The sequence below is a fragment of the Microtus pennsylvanicus genome, chromosome 7, assembly GCF_037038515.1.
Source record: "Microtus pennsylvanicus isolate mMicPen1 chromosome 7, mMicPen1.hap1, whole genome shotgun sequence".
In the NCBI taxonomy this organism is placed as follows: Eukaryota; Metazoa; Chordata; class Mammalia; order Rodentia; family Cricetidae; genus Microtus; species Microtus pennsylvanicus.
In genome coordinates this window covers 4,718,192-4,742,327 of record NC_134585.1, presented here as the reverse complement: position 1 = coordinate 4,742,327, position 24,136 = coordinate 4,718,192, and the positions used below count along the sequence as shown (strand labels likewise).

The window sequence follows — 24,136 nt, the reverse complement described above, 5'->3', positions numbered from 1 at the left end:
GCAGGTGGGAGCAGTTTTATTTGGAAGTATGCCTCCATGACTTGGTGGTGGTCTGGAGGGGAGAGGGCAGATGACCTTTGGGGACAAATGACCTTTGTCCTAATTGTCTAGTTTCTTTCCCAGCCGTGGTCACAGGGTCCTTGAGGCTGAAGCACAGAACCGTATTCTTGATCATTAACACCCCAGACAGCCTCTGTGGTCTGGACCTGGCGAGAATGGCAACCACATCCTATCTTGGACCGACTTCTGGTCAGCAGACCCAGGCCCGTAGCCCCAGGACCGTTCGCAGAGGCTGGAGTCACCCACAGCCCGCTGTAGCCAGGTCCTGGTAGACACAGCGTCAGGAGACAAGGGTCATCAGAGGCTAGTTTTCTGGTGCCGGGTCCAGTTTATCTTCCTGAGAGGTAGAAGCCAGGGTGGGAGTCTCGTCCCCACCATTGAGGGACTTCTGTTCACTGCTGTTGGCTGAAAGGGTTCTGTTGCCTTGGGAGCCCCAGCGGGTCAGCCGCTTGAGAGAGGAGTCCCGGCGAGCCAGGGGAGGGGGCTGGAAGCCAGTGAAGGAGCTGCTGGTGGTCGGACGCTTATCTGGCAGAGAGAGAGAGGTGGGAAGGAGAAAGGCGAGTTGAAATGGGAAAAGTGAGGGTCTTGCCTTAGCCCTGTGAGAGGGGAGACCTTTGACTTCTTCTACCTTTGTGGCCTGGGAGACATGGAAGCCTCCCTTACTCCACCCCAAGAAGGGAAGGCTCACCTCCTGGCTCAATCGGACGCATGAGCCTGTTCATCTGGACATTCCAGTGTTTCACGTTGGTGCTGGCCTGGCGCAACTTCCTCTGGGCGGCCTGTGGGGCAGGTGGTGGGAAAGGGTCAGAGCCCCTGAGAATCTGACCCCATCATTGCCCTAGGAAACTCATGTAGAGCCAGCCATGGTGGTGCATACTTGAAATACGTACTTGGGATGTAGAGGAAAGGGGAGGTCATGGCCTGGACTATATAACAAATTAGAGATGTGAGATCCTGTATTAAACATGGTGGGCGATGGGAGCTAGAGAGATGGCTCGGTGGTATAAAGCACTTGCTACTCATACAGAGGACCCAGGTTTGCTGCCCAGAACACACGTGGCAGGCAGCTCATCTGTAACTCAAGGCCCAAGGACGCCGGTCCTTCTAGTCTCCAAGGACATGTGCATGCAGGCTATGCATATACACATCACATAAAAGAAGTAAATCTTAAAAAAAAAACAAAGCCCACGCATGTTCACAAAAAGTCAGAGTCTGCCTCCAATTTCAGGGAACTCGTGTCCCCCCAAAGGTTCAGCGATCATCATTTTCATTCCCTGAGCTGCTAAGACACGCTAAGCGCATTTCCTGTTTTTTTTTTGTTTGTTTTTTGTTTTTTTGAGACAGGGTTTCTCTGTGGCTTTGGAGCCTGTCCTGGATCTAGCTCTTGTAGACCAGGCTGGTCTCGAACTCACAGAGATCCACCTGCCTCTGCCTCCCGCGTGCTGGGATTAAAGGCGTGTGCACTAAAGCCCAGCAAAAGCTTTTTTAAAATGTATTTATTTAATTTCCTTTTATGAGACAGGGTCTTGTGTGTTCAGACTCATTATGCAGGCAGTGATGACTGTGAACTTCTGATTCTTCCCTGTCCAACTCTTTTTTTTTATTTATTTGTTTGCTTCTAAGATTTTATATAGCTTTATTTTATGTGCATTGGAGTGAAGGTGTCAAATCCCCTGGAACTGGACAGCTGTGAGCTACCATGTGGGTGCTGGGAATCGAACCTGGGTCCTCTGGAAGAGCAGCCAGGTGCTCTTAGCCCTTGTCCAACTCTTGAGTGCTGAGATTACAGCCTCAGTGACTGATGCAAACAGTGCTGGGGAGTGAACAGGGGCTTTGTGCACGCTAGGTAAGTCCTCTACAAACTGAGCCGCATCCCCAGACCCTAAAAGACATCTTTGTACTGGAGAGATGGCTCTTAGAGGACCAGGGTGGGACACGCACAGGATAGCTCACAAGTGTCTGTAACTCCAGTCACCGGGGGTCCAATACTACCACTTTCTGGACACGGTGGGTGCTGCCTGCCCACAGTACATAGACATACATGCAGACAAAGCAACCACACATATAAAAGGAAATAAAAAACGTAAAAGCTTAATAAAAAAAAACTAGAACCCTTATCTACAGGGATTCAAGCTCTAAGGAGTGTGTACAAACCTAGGGCTTAGAAGAGGAGGAGGGGAAATTCTGCTCGGGTTAATTATACTATTGGCAAATACAGCCACAGGTGCGTTCTGTATTTACATACTAAATACCACGTATTAGCTTGTTTCATTGTGGTAACAGGAGTTATCTGTTTCCTTTCCCAGAGCTTCAGACTCAGAGAGGTTAAGCAATCTGTAGGCGGTAACACAGCCAGCGAGTATAAAGCAAGGTAGCTTGGCTCTGGGGAAGGCGCAATGACACACTGGCTCCCCCAGTTTCTCCCGGTTCCCGCGGGTGTCTCACCTCCACGTCCTCGTCCGCCCTCTGCCGGTTCAGCCGCACCTCCTCCAGCTGCTGCTGGGCTTGCTGGAGGGAACGGCTCTGCAGCGCCATCTCCTGCTGCATCTCCTCCTTCTCCTGCTGTGCTCGCTCGATGTAGCGCTCCTGCTCTTCCTTCAGATGCATCAGCTGCTTCAGCTTCTCCTCCTCCTCCTCCAGTAGTCTGCAGGAGCGCATAGGAACCTCAGAGCGGGGCGTGGAGGGGGGCGCTCAGGCGCTGGCGGAAAAGGGACTCCGTCCTCGTGCGGTTACCTGGTCTGGGCAAGGCGTACGGCCTCCTCATCCCGCCTAGCTTTCACCTCCAGTTGCAGGGCTTCCTGCAGCCGCTCCTGCATCTCCTCCAGTTCGGCGATGCGTTGCCGCTGCCGGGCCGCCTCTTCCTTCTTCAGCTCCATCTCAGCCTGCATAGATGCCCGGGCCTGTGGGAGCGCAGAGCCGGTCAGTGGGACACCGGAGGAGACAGATAGGCTACTGCCTCTCCCGGGCTCTGCCTGGCTGTTTGTATTGGAGGATGTTTAGTTGGGGTTTCCTTGATTTGACCTGTCCAAGAGCCTGATGCCTCAAATTATTCTTTCCTTCCACTGGCCTTAGAAATAATAATTAGGCGTTTGCTGGGGCTGTAGCTCAGCGGCAGAGGGCTTGCCTAGTATGCCCACGGCCCTGTGTTTGCTAGCCAGCACCTCACAAAACAACACCAATTATAATTATATGTAATTAAACATCATAATATGTTATATTACAATAAAATAACATATTAAATTACGGTAATCCCTTCCTAACTCCTACCATAACAATTATAATATTATGGTAGGTGTCAGGGACTGCAGTTATTAGGACAACCAAAAGGTATTGAATTTTTTTATTATTTAAAAGTTTTTATTCATGTGCATGGGTGTTTTAGCTGCATAGCTGTCTGTGCACTAGTGTGGACAGTGCCCACAGAGGCCAGAAGAGGGTGTGGGATCCGCTGGCTGGTTTTGAGCTGCCATGTGGGTGTTGGGAGCCCAAGCTGGGTCCTCTGAAACAGCAGCCAGGGCTCTTAACTGTGGGGCCATCACTCCAGCCCCTCTTGGTTCTTTGAGACAGGGTCTCAGGAGGTCCAGGCTGGCCTCAGACTCTCTAGGTAGCAAGAATGACCTTGAACTCTTGAGCTTCCTGCCTCCACCTCTCCAGTGCTGAGATTAGAGGCATGAGGCACCCTGCCTGGCTTTATTGAATTTCTTACAAGTATTTCTTCACCAAATCATCAGCCTAGCTCCAGGAACAGAGTTCTAGTTGCTGATACAGGGAGACTTAGCACGTGCTGGGTTCCTACAGCTCTTACGGTGGAGGTGTAATGGGCACACATGCCACAACATGCCTATGGCGGCCAGAGGACAGCTTTGTGGAGGCAGTTTCCTCTGCCTATCTTTAGGGGGTTCCAGGAATAGAATTCAGGATGCTAGGTTTGTGCGGGAAGCGACTTTACCCGCTGAACCAGCTCGATGGCCTAGAACCGAGTTTTCTCAAATTATAAATTCAATTGTTTCTGCGTGTGTACTCGGCCTTCGTGTGTCCTACCTAACTAATCCCAGCCTATAGTCCCCAAACTGGTTTTGTTAAAATGTGGTTCAAGTCTAGACGGACTTCATTCCAAACCATTTACAGTCACCAGCTTTTTCGGCCCAAGTCCTGACCCCAGAAAAGATTTCTGAGCTAGGTCCCATCTATACCAGGGGTTTGCCCTAGGCTCTACCCACTATTACGGCCCCGCCCCACCACTCATTAGGCCACGCCCACAACATCCTCCACCCCACGGGATCCACCCTTTGTTCAGGCCCCGCCTACAGCATCCTTCAACTTCTACTCTCCGTTTGTCCATCAGCCTACGGCTCCACCCTCTCTAAGGCCCTCTCATAGCATCCCCCAGACGTCCTGCACTGTACGTAGGCCCAGCCCTGGTCCTCTCCCTGTCACTCTTCTGTCATGACCCTGCCCCACCCGACTCCCTCCCAGAGGCTCCGCCCCTATCCAAGCCCCGCCCTCTGGACAGCCTCACCTGCTCCGCCTCCCGCAGCTGGCCCTCCAGAGCCTGCTGCAGCTCCCGGTGCTGGCTGCGGCGGCGCTCCTCCTCCTCCTGCAGCAGCCGCTCGGCCTGCCGTTGCGCCTCCTGCAGCAGCTCCAGCTCCTGCAGCTTCCTCTCCTTCTCCTCCTGCAGCTGCTGCAATCGCAGCAGCTCCTCCTCCTTGGCTGCCCGGCGCCGCTCGCGCTGCTCCCGCTGCTCCCTTCGCTTCTGCTTCAGGTCCTTATGCAGCGACGTCTTCCCCTCCGCCTGCAGCCGGATCGCGGTCTGGATGGCTACGGGGCCGAGCGGGACGGAGTCAGCCGGGGTCTAGGCCACCACGGCCAAGGGCGTCCAAGGGTCGCTTGGATGAAGTGATCGAGGCCCAGCTAGACCCAGACCGGCACTCACCGGCCGTCCACTCCTGGCGCTGGCGCGTGTCTGAGGCGCTCATCTCGTAGGTGCGGCTAGCCGTCTTCACACAAAACATGCAGCGCTTTCCTTCGCGGTCCTGAAGCACCTAGGAAAGGGGTAGATGGCCCCGGGTCAGATGACTCACTGAGATGAGGACCATATTCGCCTTAGAAGTAACCCAGCTCTAGACACCCCCCCCCCACTGACCTCTTCTCTGGGACTTTCCCCCACCCTGACGGGAGTATGCATGGTCTGGGGTGGTGGATGGTTAGTTATGGGGTGCCTGTGTGCCCACAGTTCTCGTTTTTGTTCTCTGAAGGCTAGCTGGCGCCATTTTCATCTTGGTATTTCTCCACAAGGTTTAGCATATAGTACACGCTTAAACATGTGCCTGAGTCCTCACCGCCTGCAACTGCTTTCCAGCTAGTCTTTCAAACGTCACCTGTCTTTCAAGGGTTTGGGGAGAATAATGGTACAGGGGTGTGTCCGGGGTTTTTGCCTCCACTAAACTTATATTCTGTGGAAAATAACAGTTGTCTACAGTAGTGGTGTTTTTGTTTGTTTGTTTGTTTTGTTCTTTCTTTTTGGTTTTTCGAGACAGGAATTCTCTGTGTAGCATTGGAGCCTGTCCTGGAACTAGCTCTTGTAGACCAGGCTGGCCCTCGAACTCACAGACATCTGCCTGCCTCTGCCTCCCGAGTGCTTGGATTAAAGGTGTGTGCCACAACTACCCGGTTTACAGTAGTGTTTTCTTTCTTTTTTGTTTTTTGAGACAGGGTCTCACAGTATAGTCTTAATTGTTCTATAATTCACTACATAGACCAGGCTGGCCTTGAGCTGGCCTTGAACTCACATAGCTCCAGTTTCCCAAGGGCTGGGATTAAAGATGTGCACCACAACATACCCAGCACTGTACTGGCGGGGTTTGTTTGTTTTAACATTTTTGATGACTTATTTATCTTGATTTTATGTGCATTGGTGTTTCTGCATGTATATCTGTATGAAGGTTTTAGATCCCCTGGAACTGGAGTTACTACAGTTACAAACTGTCATGGGGATGCTGGGAATTGAACCTGGGTCCTCTGGAAGAGCAACCAGTGTTCTTAACCACCCTGCACTGGTGTTTTCTATACAACATTTATCTGTGGTCATATATTCCTGTCAGGCATCACTTCACAGAGAAAGAAACTGGTTCTGAGATGTCTGGAGGCTTGTTCAACACCTGTTTACTTATGTAACAAAAGTGTATACAGCCAGCCAGGCGGGTGGCGCTCGCTTTTAATCCCAACCCTGAGAGGCAGAGACAGGCGGATCTCTGTGAGTTTGAGGCCAGTCTGGTCTACAAGAGCTAGTTCCAGGACAGGCTCCAAAGCTACAGAGAAACCATGTCTTAAAAAACAAAAAAAAAAAAATGTATATAGCCTTAGGTAACTGATTATTTTTTCTTGAGACAAGGTTTTGATACGTAGCCCAGGTTGACCTCTACCTCCTGTCTTCCCTGCCTCAATCTCTTGAGTGCTGGAAGCCCTTAACAAATCTTTAGTGTAATGTAAAAACAAAGATATAGAGATTATATAAAAAATGTAATAAACAAAGATATAGAGAAACTGTAATACTTAGGTCCCATTGATGAGTGTATCAGATGATACAACTGTTGAAAAAATTGGCATTTCCTCAAAAGTTAGAATTATCATATGTTCCAGCAATTCTACTCCTATATAAGTATGGATCAAAGAGAAATGAATACATATCCAGTAGAAATATGTCCCGTGCCCAGGGCTGGAGCGGTGGTTCAGCAGTTAGGAGTGCTTGCTGGCTGCCCATGCAGAGGATCTGGCTTTGGTCCCCAGCACTCACATGGCAGCTCACAGCTGTCATTAACTCTAGTTCTAGTAGCCCCGACTCTTCTTACCTCCCAGGTTCCTGAACACATATGGTACACAGACACACACTCAGGTACACAGACACATAAAATTAAACAGAAAAATAAATATTGAGAAACCCAGTGCCAGGTGTGAGTCACTTTTGGAGTTGTTGGCCCCTGAGGTCCCATAGATCCCCAAACATCACAGGCTGTTGGAATTTACTTCAGAGCCTGACAGCGAGGCCCCGTTACTGAAGGCTTGAGTCTCAGAACATGGCAAAAACCAAGCTGGTGTGAACTCAGAAGCTTTCTCTCTACTGGCTGGCTTCCACAGTGCTGGAAGGTTCAGAAAAACCTTCCAGAAAAGTGGAGAAAAGTCATCCTCAGTCGTGCTACAAGCTACAATAATGACTGACCTGAAAGACACGCCCACTGGGGCAAAGAGTCATGACCACCGTGGGAGCAACCAACCATTTTCTGATTAGATCGGCGTCCCACTTCACAGGATGAAACCTGTAGTAGCATTTCATTTGTATCTTAATAAATAAAGCTCGCCTGAGGACCAGAAAAGTAAAGCAGTCACACTGACCAGCCTTACAGACTAGGCAACAATAACATACACCTTTAAATTAATCCCAGCAGCCACACCAGCTTGCCATAGAAACCAGGCGGTAGTGGTGCACGCCCTTGATCTCAGCCCTAGGGAGGATTATAAAATTGGAGGAGACAGCTCTTCAGACACAGTATCATTCTGAGATTCCTGGAGGCAGGATAGCCTTTTCAGACTGAGGTAGAGGTAAGAGCCAATGGCTGGCTGTTTTGCTTTTCTGACCTTCAGGTTGAACCCCAGTTTCTGTCTCTGAGTTTTTATTAATCATGCTTCAGAAATCCACACTGACACCATTATTTAGCTACCTATGGCTTAGACAGGTCATAGGCCCTAGAGGAGAAGCCACTACAATTTATGTCGCCGAAGGGCAGAGTGTTACACTAAGTCCCAATGACGCATCACTGGTCCCCAAGACCAAAGCATCTCTCATCCCTCAATTGAGAAGCTTCTGTGCACGGTAGATGGTGGTAAACACAGTGATGCATAACCGGCCACGTAAGAGATTGCACAATGCTCAGCCCTAAAAGGAGTGGGCATACTGCGAACTCCCTCCCAAGGTTGAGGGATCATTTTGGAAGGGAGTGTGAGAGCCTGAGGCAGCTGATGGCTAGAAGGAACGCAGTATCTTCTGGACGTGGCAGGGCAGCTGTACGCACAGCAGTTTCGACACCATGGTCAAAACCTGTTGCAAGCCCAAGCCAAAGAAATCCCAGCAGGAACAGGAGAGGTGGGCACACTATCCTACCACAAGCAGCCAAGCTAATGTCAACTGTTTGCTGGGAAAGGAAGCGTCAATTTTCTCTGAGAGGGTAGCCCTTGGTAACTCAACCGCTCTCCAGAATCCAGGAATATTTGGGCAGCACAAATCATCTTGAAAGATTAAGAGAGTGTGGGAAGGGGGCTGGAGAGATGGCTCAGAGGTTAAGAGCACTGCCTGCTCTACCAAAGGTCCTGAGTTCAATTCCCAGCAACCACATGGTGGCTCACAACCATCTGTAATGAGGTCTAGTGCCCTCTTCTGGCCAGCAGACATACACACAGACAGAATATTGTATACATAATAAATAATATAAATAAATATTTTTTAAAAAAAGAGAGTGTGGGAGGCAGTGGTAGAGGGGGGTGGTGGTAGCAGACTGGAGTCTCAACCGCGCCAAAGCAGACACTTCTGTGGAGCAAGGCCGTAGGAACATGGAGCACCCAAGGCAGTGCCAGGAGTCCTGGCTTAGAGAAAGGGGTTGCGGGACCGGATGGAGAGGAGGGGGCAATGCTGGAAGCCATGGCGGAGCCCAGTCCCAAAGATCCACCTCCGACTCTTAAGCCAGAGACTCAGCCACCAGAGAAACAGCAGTGAACAACTGAGGATTTCAACAAATTCTGCAGTTTTGTCTTGGCTTGTGCAGGTTACATCCCTCCTAGCAAAGAGGCCCCTGACAGCGCCACTCTGCTGGGGAAGATGAAGCTCAAGGACTCTGTCTGATCTGGAAGGGCCCAAAGTGTCATTCCCGCTGTCTCCCACGTCCCGGTCCCCTGCTGCTCTCATCCCCGTGCCACTTTCTCAGGGGGACCTTTCTCAGCCTCGAAAGAAGGACCAAAAGAACAGAAAGTTCAGACCAGAAGGTGGGGCTGGCTTTGGGGTGCTTCAGAGGCCTCGACCGGCTCCTGGGGATGGGGAACAACGGTCTCAAATCAAGAAGAGCAAGAAGCAGAAGTTGAAATAAGTAGATCGTGGGGATAGATTTCCATCTTTTGGCCCTCCTAGGGCACCTCCCAGTGATACAGACTCTGAAGAGGAAGAGGAAGAGGAGGGGGATGAAGAAGAGAGGACAGCAGTGGTGAAGTTCTAGTCCCTGTGCTCCAACACCCCCCCCCGAAGCCCCCAGACCCCCTGTTACAGGACACCCTGAAGGTGCTCCCCCTACTGACAGTGAAGGCAAGAAGGTGGGACAGCACAGAAACAAGCCAAGATGGAGATGCCAGCTCCAGTGAAGGAGAGATGCAGGTCAGGGATGAGGACATCATGGTGGAACTGGGTGAGAAGCGGTGACTTGTGGGATCTGATCACATGATCTGAGCACATGTTACTGCAGAAAGCCCTTTGCTGGGCAGCCCGCGATTGAGTGCAGCCTGTGTGGGACATTGATCCAGCTCTCCTGTGCTAAGATTAAGAAGACCAATGTTCTTGACTTCTTTTGTTGCCAGAAATGCACGGGACTTCGTCCAGAGGCCCGGCGTTTCGGGGGACTTCCCGAATCGGGAGAACCCTGACATCACTCTTTGAGACTGGAACCCTGACATCACTTGGGAACTGGGCCTCAGAGTCTTCAGCCTCTTCAAAGCCGGAATTAGACCCATTACAGTTGGGTCAGGTGAGCCTGGGTCTGTAGACAAAATCTGTTGGGTGAATCGGCCACCCTTTCCACATTCAGGGCCAGGCTCAGATGGGGCTGTAACAGGTTAGTTGTCTATAAACTGTAGTGTGACTACAAGATTCCCCTCGTGGCTTCCTCTCTCTCCCTCCCAGTTACTTTCTTCCATACCTGCTGTATTTTTAATTTTGGACTCCCCATGTTTGAGCATGGTGGTTGGTCAAAGGCGGAGTACCATACCTGGTGGAGTGGAGGAGGAAAGCAAAAGGCATCAATTATCACTAGCCTCGTTTTGAATAATATTGGCTGGCTGCTTGTACAGACAGCCAGCGTGTTGTAAATAAAGCTGAGTGGGCTCTTGTGTCTTATATAAAATAAAATAAAAAAATAAAGAAAAAAGTTATATGAGCTGGGCAGTGGTGGCGTATGCTTTTAATCGCAGCACTCGGGAGGCAGAGACAAGCGGATCTCTGTGAGTTCGAGGCCAGCCTGGTCTACAAAGTGAGTTCCAGGACAGGATCCAAAGATACAGAGAAACTCCATCTCAAACAAAAACAAAAACAACAAATAAAAAACAACCACCCCACCCTGGAACAAAAAAAAGAAAAAGTGATGCGAAGTTGGGTGGGGAGGGGGGGTGGGCTGTAGATATGATCAAGACAAGTTGGGTGGGAAGAGGGGGTGTAGATATGATCGAGACAAGTTGCATGACATTCCCAACTATAAAAGGCTTCCATTCAATCCCTAGCACCCATGTAGGAAGCTGGATGTGGTGTCACCAAAGCTGGGTATGATGGGATGAGCTCTTCTACCAGCACTGAGGAGGTGGAGACAGGCAGAGAGCAGAGCTCAAAGGCTACCACGCTGCCCTAGATGGCAGACCCAAGCCATTAGGATGCCGTCTTAACAACAAGCAAACAAAAGGAGGTTGGGAGAGCTGGGAGGCAGTTCAGTGAAGTGCTGGCTGTGTAAGCCTGAGCTCCTGAGTCCTAGCCAAGTGCGGGGTTAAAAGCCAGGCATGACGATGCATGTCATAATCCCAGTGCCAGGAGGCAGAGGGAGGGGAGACCCTGGGTTTCTCTGGCCCAACAGCCTCGCTGAACCAGTGCACCCCAGGTTTCAGTGTGGGGGACTCTGGGGTGGAATATCACTTTAACTATGTAAAGATGTGTTATATTTGCTTATGCTGTATTTGTTTAATGACGTAAAGAGGTGTTGCTTTGCCTACCTAAGGCAGCTGATTGGTCTAAAAGCTAAATGGCCAATAGCTAGGCAGTAGGAGGATAGGCAGGATGGTGGGCAGAGAGAATAAGCAGGAGGGAGAATCTAGGCTTGAGAGGAGAGAACTAGGGAAGAGAGGGAGATGCCTGGGGCCAACCAGCTAGGCAGCTGCCAGCCAGACACAGAAGTATGAAAAGTAGGACATACAGAATGAAAGAAAGATAAAGAGCCCCAAGGCAAAACACGGATGAAAAGGAACATGTTGACTTAAGTTATAAGAGCTGGTGGGTTCATAAGACCACATCTTCATTTGGGAGCTGATTGGTGGCCCCGAGAAAGCACACTACAGGACTGTATCTCAAAAACTCAGGTAAATGACTCCTGGAGAAATGGCATCAAAGGATGACTTCTAGCCTCCGTGTTCATATGCACATGTGTGTGCAACATGCACACACCACACAAACAAACAACAAAGTGCATAGCGCTTAGAGAATGACACCCTAGTTCAAACTTCGGTTTCCATATATATGTATATGCACACCTACAAACAAATGTGCACATGGACCCACGAGAACGCGTACACACACACACACACACACACACACACACACACACACACACGATCCCAGTATTTGAGTAGTAGAAGAAGCAAGAGGGCTGGGAATTCAAGGTCAGTCTTGACTGTGTAAGTAAGTTCAAGGCCATGCTAGACTACAAGAAACCCTGTGTCAAAGGGAAAAAAGAAACTGGAAGGTTTGCTGTGGAGGGTAGATATGAGTCATCTCTATCGGGGTTTAATAATCCACCAATGACTTCCGCGTCTGGTCGGTGGTTTTATGGGGCTGACACTGGGCTGGTATGGCGGAACACCTGCCTGTCGTGCTCGAGACGCTGGGTTTGACCACTCACACTACAAAAGGAAAAGAAGTGCTGACGTGGACGAGAATGGCTTCACGGCATCCAGGTGTGTCTGAGCTGTACCATCCCAGTGAGGTTTCTCTTTCCTCCACCCCTGCTCCTGGCCCCTTGTCCACGCACTGCGCCCTCACCTCCACACAGCAGTGAGCATCCAGTGGAATGGTGCCTCTTTTCTCCTTGCATTCTTCACTCCCAAAGTAGCAGAGGCAGCTGGGCTGCAGCTGGAACCAGCGCTCTGCCCAGTTCCTCCTCAGGTGCCCTCGCTTCCACAGATAGCCCTGCAGACAGAGGCAAGTAAGAGAGGCCTCCTAGGTATCCATCACCCCCTCCTCATGGTCCTCTAAATCTTCATCACCCCCTCACGATGGTCTTCTAGTTCTCCATCACCCCCTCCTGACGTTTCTCTAGTTCTCCATCACCCCCTCCTGATGATCCTCTAGTTCTCCATCACCCCCTCCTGATGATCCTCTAGTTCTCCATCACCCCCTCCTGATGGTTCTCTAGTTCTCCATCACTCCCTCCTGATGGTTCTCTAGTTCTCCATCACCCCCTCCTGATGGTTCTCTAGTTCTCCATCACCCCCTCACGATGGTCCTCTAGGTCTCCATCACCCCCTCCTGATGGTTCTCTAGTTCTCCATCACCCCCTCCTGATGGTCCTCTAGGTCTCCATCACCCCCTCCTGATGGTCCTCTAGTTCTCCATCACCCCCTCCTGATGGTCCTCTAGGTCTCCATCACCCCCTCCTGATGGTCCTCTAGTTCTCCATCACCCCCTCCTGATGGTCCTCTAGGTCTCCATCACCCCCTCCTGATGGTCCTCTAGGTCTCCATCACCCCCTCCTGATGGTCCTCTAGGTCTCCATCACCCCCTCCTGATGGTCCTCTAGTTCTCCATCACCCCCTCCTGATGGTCCTCTAGTTCTCCATCACCCCCTCACCATGGTCTTCTAGTTCTCCATCACCCCTCCTGATGTTTCTCTAGTTCTCCATCACCCCCTCCTGATGGTTCTCTAGTTCTCCATCACCCCCTCCTGATGGTCCTCTAGGTCTCCATCACCCCCTCCTGATGGTCCTCTAGGTCTCCATCACCCCCTCCTGATGGTCCTCTAGTTCTCCATCACCCCCTCCTGATGGTCCTCTAGTTCTCCATCACCCCCTCACCATGGTCTTCTAGTTCTCCATCACCCCTCCTGATGGTTCTCTAGTTCTCCATCACCCCCTCCTGATGGTTCTCTAGTTCTCCATCACCCCCTCCTGATGGTTCTCTAGTTCTCCATCACCCCCTCCTGATGTTTCTCTAGTTCTCCATCACCCCCTCCTCATAGTCCTCTAAATCTCCATCACCCCCTCACGATGGTCCTCTAGTTCTCCATCACCCCCTCCCGATGATCCTCTAGTTCTCCATCACCCCCTCCTGATGATCCTCTAGTTCTCCATCACCCCCTCCTGATGGTCCTCTAAGTCTCCATCACCCCCTCCTGATGGTCCTCTAAGTCTCCATCACCCCCTCCCGGTGGTCCTCTAAGTCTCCATTACCCTCTCCAAACGATCCTCTCAGGCTGACCTGTTTCAGGACATCTTGGATGAGTTCCTGGTAGACTTCTTGGATGGCCATGCTGAGGGAGTCCCGACCCACACCCCGCAGGCAGCGGCCGGAATTGAAGAGCTCTAGGAACTGCCAGACGCTGAGACCCCCAGAGGTCTGAACTGCTTGAGCTTCCTGGGCCAGCAGCTCTTCCAGCTCGCCCAAGCCTATCTCCAAACTCATGCTGCCCAGGAGTTTCTTTAGCAGATACTCAACCTGGAAGGGAGAGGGAGGCTAGGTGACGTCAGCAGCACCTCCAGAGGACAAGAGCGTGGGAAGCCACATACAGGTGGAAACAGGGGAAAGATTTGAGAGGGAACCTAGGACCCTAGGCACACCTAAGTCAGCCTCCCTCTTCCCTGTGCTAAGTCCACCTCCTTTCTGCCATAACATAAAAGTCATGTGCTGCGTGGTGGTGCCACAACTTTAATCCCAGCACTCGAGAGGCAGAGACAGCGCGAGTTCCAGGACAGCTAGAGGGAGCTACACAGAGAAACCTGTCTCAAAAAACCAAAACCAAAACAAAAAAACAAAAAAAAAAACAAAAACCAAAAAAAAACCCCTCCTACTCAACACTCTCAACTTTGCCTATGACAAACAAGGAAGGAAGGGCCAAGGTGGAAAGCGACTTCCTTCAAGTCACAGGGCAAGTGGGAGGCAACCAGCGCTTGGGTTTCTGATCCTGAAGCCAGTCCCCAGCCCTTGAGGTCCTTCCCTTGGGGAGAGCAATGGAACTAGGGCTGGGGGTAAGCAGGGCAGGGACAGGAAACCTAAGGCAGAGGCACAGGAAGTGGTGGTTGGGGTACATCCTGCTGCAGTTTGCTCTCACAGCAGAAAGAACCTTCCTACTCTCTGAGGGGCCACCTTGCCCCGACTGGCAGGGACCTGGTTAGAGTCCACCCTGGCCCCAGTCGTCTTAAAACACTCTTTAGGGCCTCCAGCGGCGGTTTAGTAGAAGGCCTTAGTTCAGCTCTCAGCGATCCCCCAGAACTAAGAAGAAAGGGTCCAGACTCCAAGCCTCTTCCCCCAGCATGCCCTACATCTTTAGAGTTGGTCTGGCTCACCAGTTAAAAGAAAAGAAACCCTCTGAGGCCAAGGCCAGACTTGGCTGTCCATTTTGCATAACCAGAGTTACTTCCTGTCTGAGAGAACACCCCCACCCACTTCCCTTAACAAAGCACCTTCCTAGATTGCACTGCACCTAAGAATCCGCTGTTCCATCTGAATGCTCTCATCAGTGTGCGGGGCATTTGTACTAATGCAGAACGTAAACATTTGTGGCTCATTTTCCTCCTTAGAGAACCCTGATGCGAATGTAGTTTGGCGGCGGCTGAGGCGACGCGCGCTGCCGATAGTTCTCGCTACCCAGAGGCAGTCAGGTGGGGCTGACCCGCATGGAGAAAGGGGATTGGGAAGGCGCATAAACCACCTGTTTTCCTTCCCGGCTTTACCAGGGGCTTGGCCCTGAGTGACTCAATCCCTGGACCTGACGTCACCCTCACCTCATCGGGAACCATGATCAGTGGGTACTTGTCCTCAGACAGGAAGTTGAAGAGGCACCAGAGACGGAAGGCATCCTGATTGGAGAGCAGGCTGTTTCCATTGCTATCTGCTCGATAGTTCTTCTTGGCTGTCAGTGTCCAGCACAGCTCATCAAAGTGCTCTTTAACGAAAGCCCCCTCCTCCACCTGTCATGAAGCCTGTGAGTTAGCCAGCTGCCTCACGCCTCGTCCCGGCTCCATCCGTAAGCCCCGCCCTCCACGCCTGCAGAGCCCAAGACTGAACTCAAGCTGGCTCAGGCACTTCACCAAGGTCTCCACTTCCTCCCCCTGATTTCCCTGGCAACAGTAAAGCTAGTTCCTCGGCCAAGGGAGAGAAAGGAGGGGAACCCTAGGGGGCAGGACAGCCGAGGAGAACCTGCACAGAGGGTGACAGATGAGATGAGCTGGGTGCAGGTTAGGGGGATTGGCGGGGAGGGGTACGGAAGCTAAAGCAGAGGATGGGCAATGGGGGGCAGGTGACTGAGGAGGGGAGTGGAGATGGAGACGCGAGGATGGCAGCGTGGACAGAAGTGGGAGTGGAGAGCCGGAGTAGAAAGCTAGGTATTGGGGTCCTAGGGGAGGGGCGTTCCCCACCTTGTCGAGGATGTACTTGTTGAGGTAGGGCATGTAGCCTTGACTGGACACAGGGCCATCGTCGTCATCCCGGAAATGCTCCTCCAGGGCCACGGGGTCATGGGGGATGTGCAGGACCGTATACAGGTTGTGGGACAGCACCTTGAACAGAGCGACAGTTTGCTTTCCTGCACCCAGTCAGGCCTTGACCAAAGGACTGATTCCATTGGCCTGTCCGTTCACCCCCACCCTGCTCTGGCTAAGTTCTCTTCGGCACACAGGAGCACACTCGCACTTCCCATCATTCATAGCACCCCCATAGCGACCCTCCATGTCCCTGGGCGACAGATGACGAAATCTTCAGGTCCTACTCATGGGCAGAGCTGGGATTCAAACCCGGGAAACAAACGGCACCCTCTCCAATTATTTAATTACGACTTGGAAGCTTCTTTCTATAAACCAGGACTCAGAAGCTCCTGGCTGCTCAGTAAGGGAGTGAATGGGAACTTGGGATTCCAAGCTCATGTGGCAAAATTCCAAAGCCCAGGGGCTTCCCACAAATGCTAGGCTATCTACAGGGAGGCAGGAGGCCATTCCAGGGCAAAACCCTAGACTTGATCTCTTCTAATCACGTCTCAGTATTCAGGCTGCCATTCGCACCCCGGTGAGTCCGATCTGGGGAGGGCCCTAGAGAGCAGGTGAGGGAGCTAGGGAAGGCTCAAAGAATGCTCGTGAGAAATGGTTCAGAGATGAGAAATAAGAGTGATGGCAGCCATGGGGCAGGATGGGACGTGTGGGGCGGGCATTGATGATGCTGAAGGCTCATGAGATGAGAAAAGAGCGATGGCAGCCATGGGGCAGGATGGGACGTGTGGGGCGGGCATTGATGATGCTGAAGGCTCATGAGATGAGGAATAAGAGCGATGGCAGCCATGGGGCAGGATGGGACGTGTGGGGCGGGCATGCTGACCAGATTTATGATGCTAAAACAAAGGAGCTGAAGTTTGAACAAGAAGATTTGGTAAAATGAAGAGAAGGGGGAAGGTTGCTTGGAGAAATTGTTACACTGCTTAATCACAGGCAGTGTAAAGATTTAAAAATAACCACTTATTGGGTGGAGCATAATTAGGCAGAACCTTAATCCCTACATTCAGGAGGCAGAGGCGGGTGAATCTCTGTGAGTTTCAGGTCAGCCACGGACACACAGTGAGACTCTGTCTCGGGGGCGGGGCAAGCCAGTGCTATCTGCCTGCCACTCCCTATGGACCAGCACTACATAAAGTGATTTAAATGGATCACATTTATCCATTAAGTGTGGCCAGGGCAGTGCTTAAGCCACAGTGTCCATGTGGAGGTCAGAGGGCAACTTTAAGGATCCAGTTCCTTCCTTCTACCATGTGGGAGATGTTTTCAGGCTTGTCAATAAATACCTTTACCCACTGGATCATCTTTTCAGCCCAAAATTGCTTTCTTAATTACAGAAGAAGAATTTAAATGTACCATGAACATGGTGCGCATACATGTAACCCTAGCAATTAAGTAGAGGTGGGAGGATCAGCAGTTGGAGGCTAGCCTGGGCTACATGAGTAAAATATTTATGTGTGTGTGTATTTGTGTGTGCATGTGTGTGTGCCTGTAAGGTGACGAAGGCACAGAGCCAGGCTCACGTCTGCACACGGTGAGTGTGAGCTCCTGTCCAGGGTGGAAAGGGTGGCTTTTTAATCTATTTGTCAAAGATGAGAAAGACGATAAGAGCAAATATTGAGGAAACTGGGAAAATGGGGGCTTTAATAACCCACCACTAGCCGGGCGGTGGTGGCAAACGCCTTTAATCCCAGCACTCACAGAGGCAGGCAGATCTCTGTGAGTTCCAGGCCAGCCTGGTCTACAGAGCAAGTCCTAGGATAGTTAGGACTGTTACACAGAGAATCCCTGTCTCAAAAACAAAAAACAAACAAACAACCCACAAAAACAAAACAAAACCTTATCACCAGGGTGTGAATTAGTCACCTATCTACCCTCAAGTAGCCAAGACTGGCCTTGAACTCACCGCACAACCAAAGATAACCTTGAACTCAGGTTCCTTGTGTCTCCCAGCCAGGTGCGGGGAATCCAGGGAATCCAGGGAATCCAGGTGCGTGCTGCCGTGACTAGCTACACTAGTCATCCTGTGCTGTCCCCAATTTATCACCTTAAAATTGGAGGTGGGCTGGAGAGAGGGCTCAGTGGTTAAGCGCACTTGCTTGCTGCCCTCCAGAGGCCCTGAGCTCAGCTCGCAGCATCCGCACCAGGCAGCTCACAGTTGCCTGTAATTCAGGAGGTCTGACATCTTCTGGCCTCCGAGGGTACCCATGCTCATGAAGACACACACACACACACACCACCACCACCAAAAATTTAATCTTTTAAATTGGATGTGAACTTTAACTCAGCATTTTTTGTTTTATATTTTCTTTTCATTTAAGACCTATTTTACGTTTAATTACGTGGTGTGTGTGTGTGCCTACGTGTGGGTATGTGCTCACAAGTGTGGGTGCTCTCGGAGCCAGAGGAGGACATCAGATACTCTGGAGCTGGAGTTACAGGCTGTGAGCCGTCTGATGTGGGTGCTAGGAGTCAATGGGTCTTCTGCAAGAGCAGTGTGGGCTCGTAACAAGTTAGGCATCTCTAGGTCTTAATCCCTTTTTAAAGTAAAAAAGAAAATCTAAAATAAAAGGATTTAAAAACAATTTTATGTACATGGGTATATTGCCTGCATGTGTGTCTGTGCATCTGATGTGAATGCTGTGCCCGAGGAGGTCAGAAGGGGGGGGGGAGAGAAAGAATGTGTGTGTATGTGTGTGTTTTAGAGACAGGGTTTCTCTGTGTAGCCCAGGCTGGCCTTGAACTCAGAGATCCACTTGCCTCTGCCTCCTGAGTGCTGGGGTTAAAGTGTGTTGCCAGGAGCTGGTCCATTTATTTATTGACGTGTGTGTGGAGTACACACCTCACAGGTCTCAGGAGTCACTGAGACATTCGACTTGGATCCAGCTGAGCTCTGGGGAAAGGGTTTGGCCTAGTGGTTCTTGTCCTTAAGGAATGGGTGACACCCAGAAACACACAAACAGGGAGGCACAAGACTCTTCCATGGAGAGACTTAATAACCAGGCAGGGTAATAACAGTGGTTAGTGCTGCGCCTTGTTCTTTACTTCTCTGTTATTTTAACAGCTCCTGTGTGAAGCACAGAGAACTTACAGGGAGACAGGTCTCTCCTTCCAAAGGTGGGTGCTGGGAATCAAACTGGGGCCATCAGCGTTGGCAGCAGGTGCCTTCACCCAACAGCCTGTCAGTGTGTGTTGTGTAAGTCTGGAACATAGATTGTCTTTATGACAAGAAATTGGAGGAAGCATTTGAGACAGGGTCTCATTCTGAACCCTGGGCTGGCCTTCCAATCCTCTGCCTCAGTTTCCTGGAGCTAGGTTAACATTATCTTGCCTGTTTGCGGAACTGGAATTACGGAGAATTGTGAACCACCATGTGGGTCCTCTACAAGAGCAGCCAGTGCTCTCAACCCCTGAGCCATCTCTCCAGCCCATTCCTATTTTATTTTGGTTTTTTGAGACAGGGTCTCAGGTATCCTGGGCTGACCTTACACTCATTCTGTATGACCTTGATCTTCTGATCTTCCTGCTTCTCCCACCACAGTGCCAAGATTCAGTGCGTTCTCTCGTGCCGCGTTTAGGTAGTGCTGGAGCCCTCCTCCAGGGCCCCATGCACACTAGGCAAGGGCTCTCAGCTGAGCTGTGTCTCCAGGCCTGTTCCCTTCACCTGCAGCCACAAGCACAGCAGGGGTCCTCATCTGTGCCTTCTGGTGACTGAATCTGCAGAGCCCAGGGCTGGGCTGTCAGTTGTCAGGATGCTGCGGTACTCAGGGTTCTAGACACTTAGGGTCCTCTACACAGAGAACCTAACCTCAGACTGCTAGACATTCTCTGCCTGGGGTGGGGTGAGGGGTGGGATCAGGCAGGAGAGGAAGCGGCAGGGGTGGGGCAGTGATGAGTGGGAGCTCACTGTGGAGGTAAGTAGGGACTCCATTCACAGGTTAGGAAATGGAGGCTCAGGAGGAAGTGTCTTGCCTCAAGTCTAGCTCGGAGGTCCCTCTGGGTCTCCACTGGAGTAGATGAAACTGAAAGGCCTACCCCACCCTGACCTACTGACTCAGAGTTTCCAGGGGTGGGGTCTAGGTGTCTGTATTTTCCCAATGCTGTCATCTGGACTCCCCCAGAGAGGACATTTACAGTCCCCACTGACCCGCTCAGTTCCCGAACTCAAACTCGGGTGAGTGGCCTGGGCCTGGAAGATTCTGTGTGTTCCCACTGTTGGTGTGGGGGGGACCTCTTCTCCCTGGGGACCCTGGGTCCAGGGAGAGGTTGGCTGTCCTGTCTACACTGACCACGAGAAATCAGAAGGGCTGACTCTGCAGTCCCCAGCCTTCAGATCCCAGGCCCCTGTCTGACAGAGGTCATAAGCGTGCACACAGTAGAAGCCCGTGAAGGCACTGGGCAATGAGCTCACAAAGCCGGAGCCATCTCTCCCACTCAGACTACTCCTTTGTTTATTTTTCAAGACAGGGTTTCTCTGTGTAGCTTTGGAGCCTTGCCTGGAACTCACTTTATAGACCAGGCTGGCCTTGAACTCACAGAGATCCACCTGCCTCTGCCCCCCCCAGTACTGGGATTAAAGGCTGCCCGGCTATTCTTTTTTTTTGACTCTTCCTTTTTATTTGTTTGGTTTGGCTTTTTGAGATAGGAATTCACATTGTAGCCCAGGCTGACCTCAGATTCTCAGCAATCCTCTTGCCATAGCCCCACGAGTGCCAGGATCACAGGTGTGACCTCTGTGTGGGTTCCACGTCATCGTTCTAAGGCATCGCCAGGCATGGCAGCACACACCGTTAGTCCCAGCACTTGGAGGAGGCAGAGGAAGAAGGACCTCTGTGATTTGAGGCCAGCCTGGGCTACCCTGAGTGCTGAATTTAAGGTAAGATATTATGGTAAGGCTCAGCAGATAAAGGTGCTTGCCCCAGGCCTGACAACCTGAGCTCAATGCCTGGGACCCACCTGGTGGAAGGGGGCCTAACTCCCCAAGCCGTCCTCTGACCTCCACATGCACTGTGGTCCACACACAGACAGACACAGAAGTAAACGCATAAGATTTAAATATACAGCTGGGCTGTGGTGGCGCACGCCTTTAATCCCAGCACTCAGGAGGCAGAGGCAGGCAGATCTCTGGGAGTTTGAGGCCAACCTGGTCTACAAGAGCTAGTTCCGGGACCGGCACCAAAGCTACAGAGAAACCCTGTCTCGAACCCCCCCCCAAAAGATTTAAATATACAGATAAATAAGAGAGGATTCATAGAAGAAATCATGTTTCCTCCCCCACCTGTCTCTGTTCTCTAGGGACAACAAAGCAAAGCCACTCTCCTTCCTTTGGGCTTGTTTGCTTTTTTTTTTTTTTTTTGAGACTTTCTGGGGTGTCCTGCTTCAACCCTGAGTGCTGGGGTCACAGGTGTGTGCCGCCATGCCAGCCGCTTGGGCTTTGCTCTGCCCTTCCTCCTCCTCTGGAGTCAGCGGGATGTACCCAGGCTAGACAAGGCAGCCCTCTATGAGCCTCTATGAGCACCTTAGGGGAGAGGAGGCGACTCACAGCCATAGCAAAGGCTTGGGCTGGTGCAGCCTCCCACCTGCCCCCACAGAGGGCACAGAGGCTAACCCCGGGACCTTCCTTCATCCCCGTTTACAGAAGACAGAGTGTACCTCGCTGGTGTGTCTGTTGCCTCTGCTTCTTCCTCTGCCTTCTGACCACTTCTCTATTACTTCTCTGCCTCTGCCCCACCTCCAGCACCATCACTGCTTCCTCTCGGTCTAGTGTCCACCACTGTGGGCCTGGATGAAACCCTCTCCTCCTCAGCAGGGACCCTGCCATTTCTGCCTTGCCTCCACATGGCCCAAGAGTCTCAGTTAGTTTGAGAATGGACAAGTTTCCTGTCAGGCAGGTGGGACATTCACTGTTGATCCTGTATAGCCAGAGATGTCCCTCACAAGTGGGCTCGATCCGAGCTGTGACAGTTCAAGCGTGCACACTCTCAGACTCTTCCCCAGAAACACTCAGCCTGTGAGGGTTGTGGCCAGTCAGAAGCTAACACGAAGGTGTTCTAGATGGGAGCGTTTCCTGGCTGAGAGCACCAGAGAATGGGGGCTGCTCAAGGGCTGTAACCTCTGCGCGTAAGGCACAGAGAGCCTCGAGGGGGGTTACAGATGGAACAGGCACTATCTTGGGAGCAAGAAGTCATATGGCAGGGTACCAAAAAGATAGGGTGGGCCAAGTGGTGGCTCAGGCCTTTAATCCCAGCATTCAGGAGGCAGAGGCAGGTGGATCTCTGTGAGTTCGAGGCCAGCCTAGTCTATAAGAACTAGTTCTAGTAGTATCTGAAGATGTCTGAAAAAAAAAAAAAGAACTAGTTCCAGGACAGGCTCCAAAGCCACAAAGAAACCCAGTCTAAACAAAAACAAAACAAAAAAAGGCGAGTCCAGAACACTGCTCTCCAGAATATTGTGAAAGATTCGATTAGATCCATTTTGCAGAGATGGAAACTGAGCCTACAGAGCTAGTTCCAGGACAGATAGGGCTGTGACAAAGAGAAACCTTGTCTCAAAAAGTGGGGGGTGAAAAAAAAAAGTGGGGGGTGGCGATGAAGATGGATGTGGGGCGGTTTTGGCAGGATCGGTGCTGTTCAGATAGTCTAATTTCCTTTCAGGGCAGAACTCAACCAGACGATATGAGCTGGATTTACCCAGGATGGAAGGACTAACCTGGCTCCCTAGGGGACCTGAGGTGGCTTTGGACTCTCCTTCCTGGGGAAGTAGACCATTAGTCATTAGATGCCCACAAATCCAGCTAAGGGACAGACCAGGACAGAACTAAGTGGTGCATCTGAGTTCACAGGACCCAGCTTAAGCAACATGAGGGTCGAGGTGGAGGGGGACATGCCCACGCTGTCCTGTTTGCTCCCAGGTGTCCTGTCTGTCAATACAGGTTGTAAATACACCACTCTTTTGATGGGAACGAAGACAGCCGAGCCTTGCGAGCCCCGCGTTGGCCCCACAGCCTCCCTCGTGCGCGGCACTAGATGGAATATTATTTACAGAGAATGAGTGGATCCCTAGGCAGGGTCTGAGAGCTGAGTTGTTCTGACGCTTTCCCCAGCATGCCAGGACTCGAGCAGCCGAGGCTTTAATTTCTTCCCCAGGAAGAAGACGCTTACCCAGGAAGAGAGCTCCTTCGTCTCCTCTGAACTGTCCAGACCATATAGTTTTAAGACGACAGGGGTGGTCACTGATGGGGTTTTCCTGGGCCTGGCTTACCCCCACTCTCAACTTCAAGTCTCAAGGCATAAGGCAAATTTCCCAACCTGTTGTGTGCCTTTGCTGGTAGGTGGAGCTGGACGGTGAGCTGTGTAGCAACACAGGGGAGACTTTGGCCATGACCCCTTAGCTGGCTCACACTGTAGCTGCCGGCTTGCTTTGCAAATGGAGGAGGCTCTCCGCTCCAAAGGAAGTGACTGGCAACACTAACTAACTGTTTTTCTTCAAAGCCACGAGGAAGCCACAGGGAGGAGCAGGGTACGTGCCCAAGCATGACTCTGGGGAGTCCACAAGAAGCCTGAGAAGGGGGCAGGTTACCAAGTCTCAGAAGCCCACGGTGCCACCTCTACTGTGCAGTCAGAGTACATGGTTCTGGACAGCGGCACTGGTGACACGTGCCTGGGGGCCTCTGGGAAGCAACTTCTGAGCTAGGTTGGCTCTGGTACCTCCCCTGGGCCAGCACTCCACCAAGGCCAGGGCTGCTGGGTGGCAAGGTGCCCGCCGAGTAGCAACGGCTTCCCTGTCTGACTCCCGGCGGATGAGAACCGGGGTGGCGAGTGAGCCTCCCCTAAGCCCCCAGGATGCCCCTCACCTTGAGCTGGGACTTGGAGACCTTGCCACTCTTCTCCACGTCCAGGGCGGTGAAGGCGTACCAGATGGACTTGAGCAGCTCCTTGCGCAGGGCCATGGCTGAGGCGCCCGCCCCGGCCCAGGGGCGGCTCTGACACCAAGATCCGGTTTCAGGAAATGCAAACGGCTGCAGACCGCAGAGAGGCCCTGGTGCAGAGCGGAACAAGAGCTCCACCTGCCTGCTCCCTCTGGCTTCCAGGGCTGGCTTGTTGCTCTGCTGTCCCACTCCCCAGAGCCAGAGAGCCCTCCTTTGCCTGGCCTGGCTCCTTTAGCACAGGGTGTACAAGTTTCCTTGCCCCAGAACCCTCCCAAGCTCCCAACAGTAGTTCAAGGCCACCCTGAGTTGGAGGTAGACAGGGTCAGGAGTCAAGTCTATGCCAAGTGAGATGCCAAGGCCCTACCTCCCATGGCTGTGCAGGTGACA

General features: G+C 51.8%; 1 protein-coding gene and 1 pseudogene across 2 annotated transcripts; one reads left to right on the top strand and one right to left on the bottom strand.

Moving 5' to 3' along the window:
- Positions 1 to 23,810, bottom strand: Def6 (DEF6 guanine nucleotide exchange factor). 2 transcript variants are annotated; one of them, XM_075979695.1, is made up of 11 exons: positions 23,675 to 23,810; positions 15,700 to 15,840; positions 15,067 to 15,252; positions 13,544 to 13,780; positions 12,110 to 12,256; positions 4,994 to 5,102; positions 4,580 to 4,878; positions 2,794 to 2,960; positions 2,506 to 2,704; positions 749 to 839; positions 1 to 585 (listed from the first exon to the last, which is right to left on the bottom strand). In XM_075979695.1, exons 1-11 carry the CDS (start codon positions 23,768 to 23,770, stop codon positions 365 to 367), a joined length of 1,893 nt encoding a protein of 630 aa, XP_075835810.1. In that variant the 5' UTR covers positions 23,771 to 23,810; the 3' UTR covers positions 1 to 364. The 2 variants fall into 2 exon arrangements, with proteins under 2 accessions (XP_075835810.1, XP_075835811.1); XM_075979696.1 differs by lacking the exons at positions 1 to 585; positions 749 to 839; positions 2,506 to 2,704; ... (1 more) ...; positions 4,580 to 4,878; positions 4,994 to 5,102 and adding an exon at positions 11,777 to 11,970 and having other exon boundaries at positions 23,675 to 23,808.
- LOC142854311 (PHD finger protein 23 pseudogene) lies at positions 8,612 to 10,234 on the top strand (annotated as a pseudogene).
- Positions 23,811 to 24,136: the final 326 nt, after the last annotated feature.

What these genes read in the sequence shown, in the direction of transcription:
- Def6 (XM_075979695.1), bottom strand. Translation starts at nt 23,770, where the DNA reads ATGGCCCTGCGCAAGGAGCTGCTCAAGTCCATCTGGTACGCCTTCACC. An exon ending in ATGCTCACTGCTGTGTGGAG is followed by an intron (nt 5,103 to 12,109) that starts GTGAGGGCGCAG and finishes CCCCTTTCCTAG; the next exon opens with GTGCTTCAGGACCGCGAAGG. An exon ending in GTACGCCTTGCCCAGACCAG is followed by an intron (nt 2,705 to 2,793) that starts GTAACCGCACGA and finishes GCGCTCCTGCAG; the next exon opens with ACTACTGGAGGAGGAGGAGG.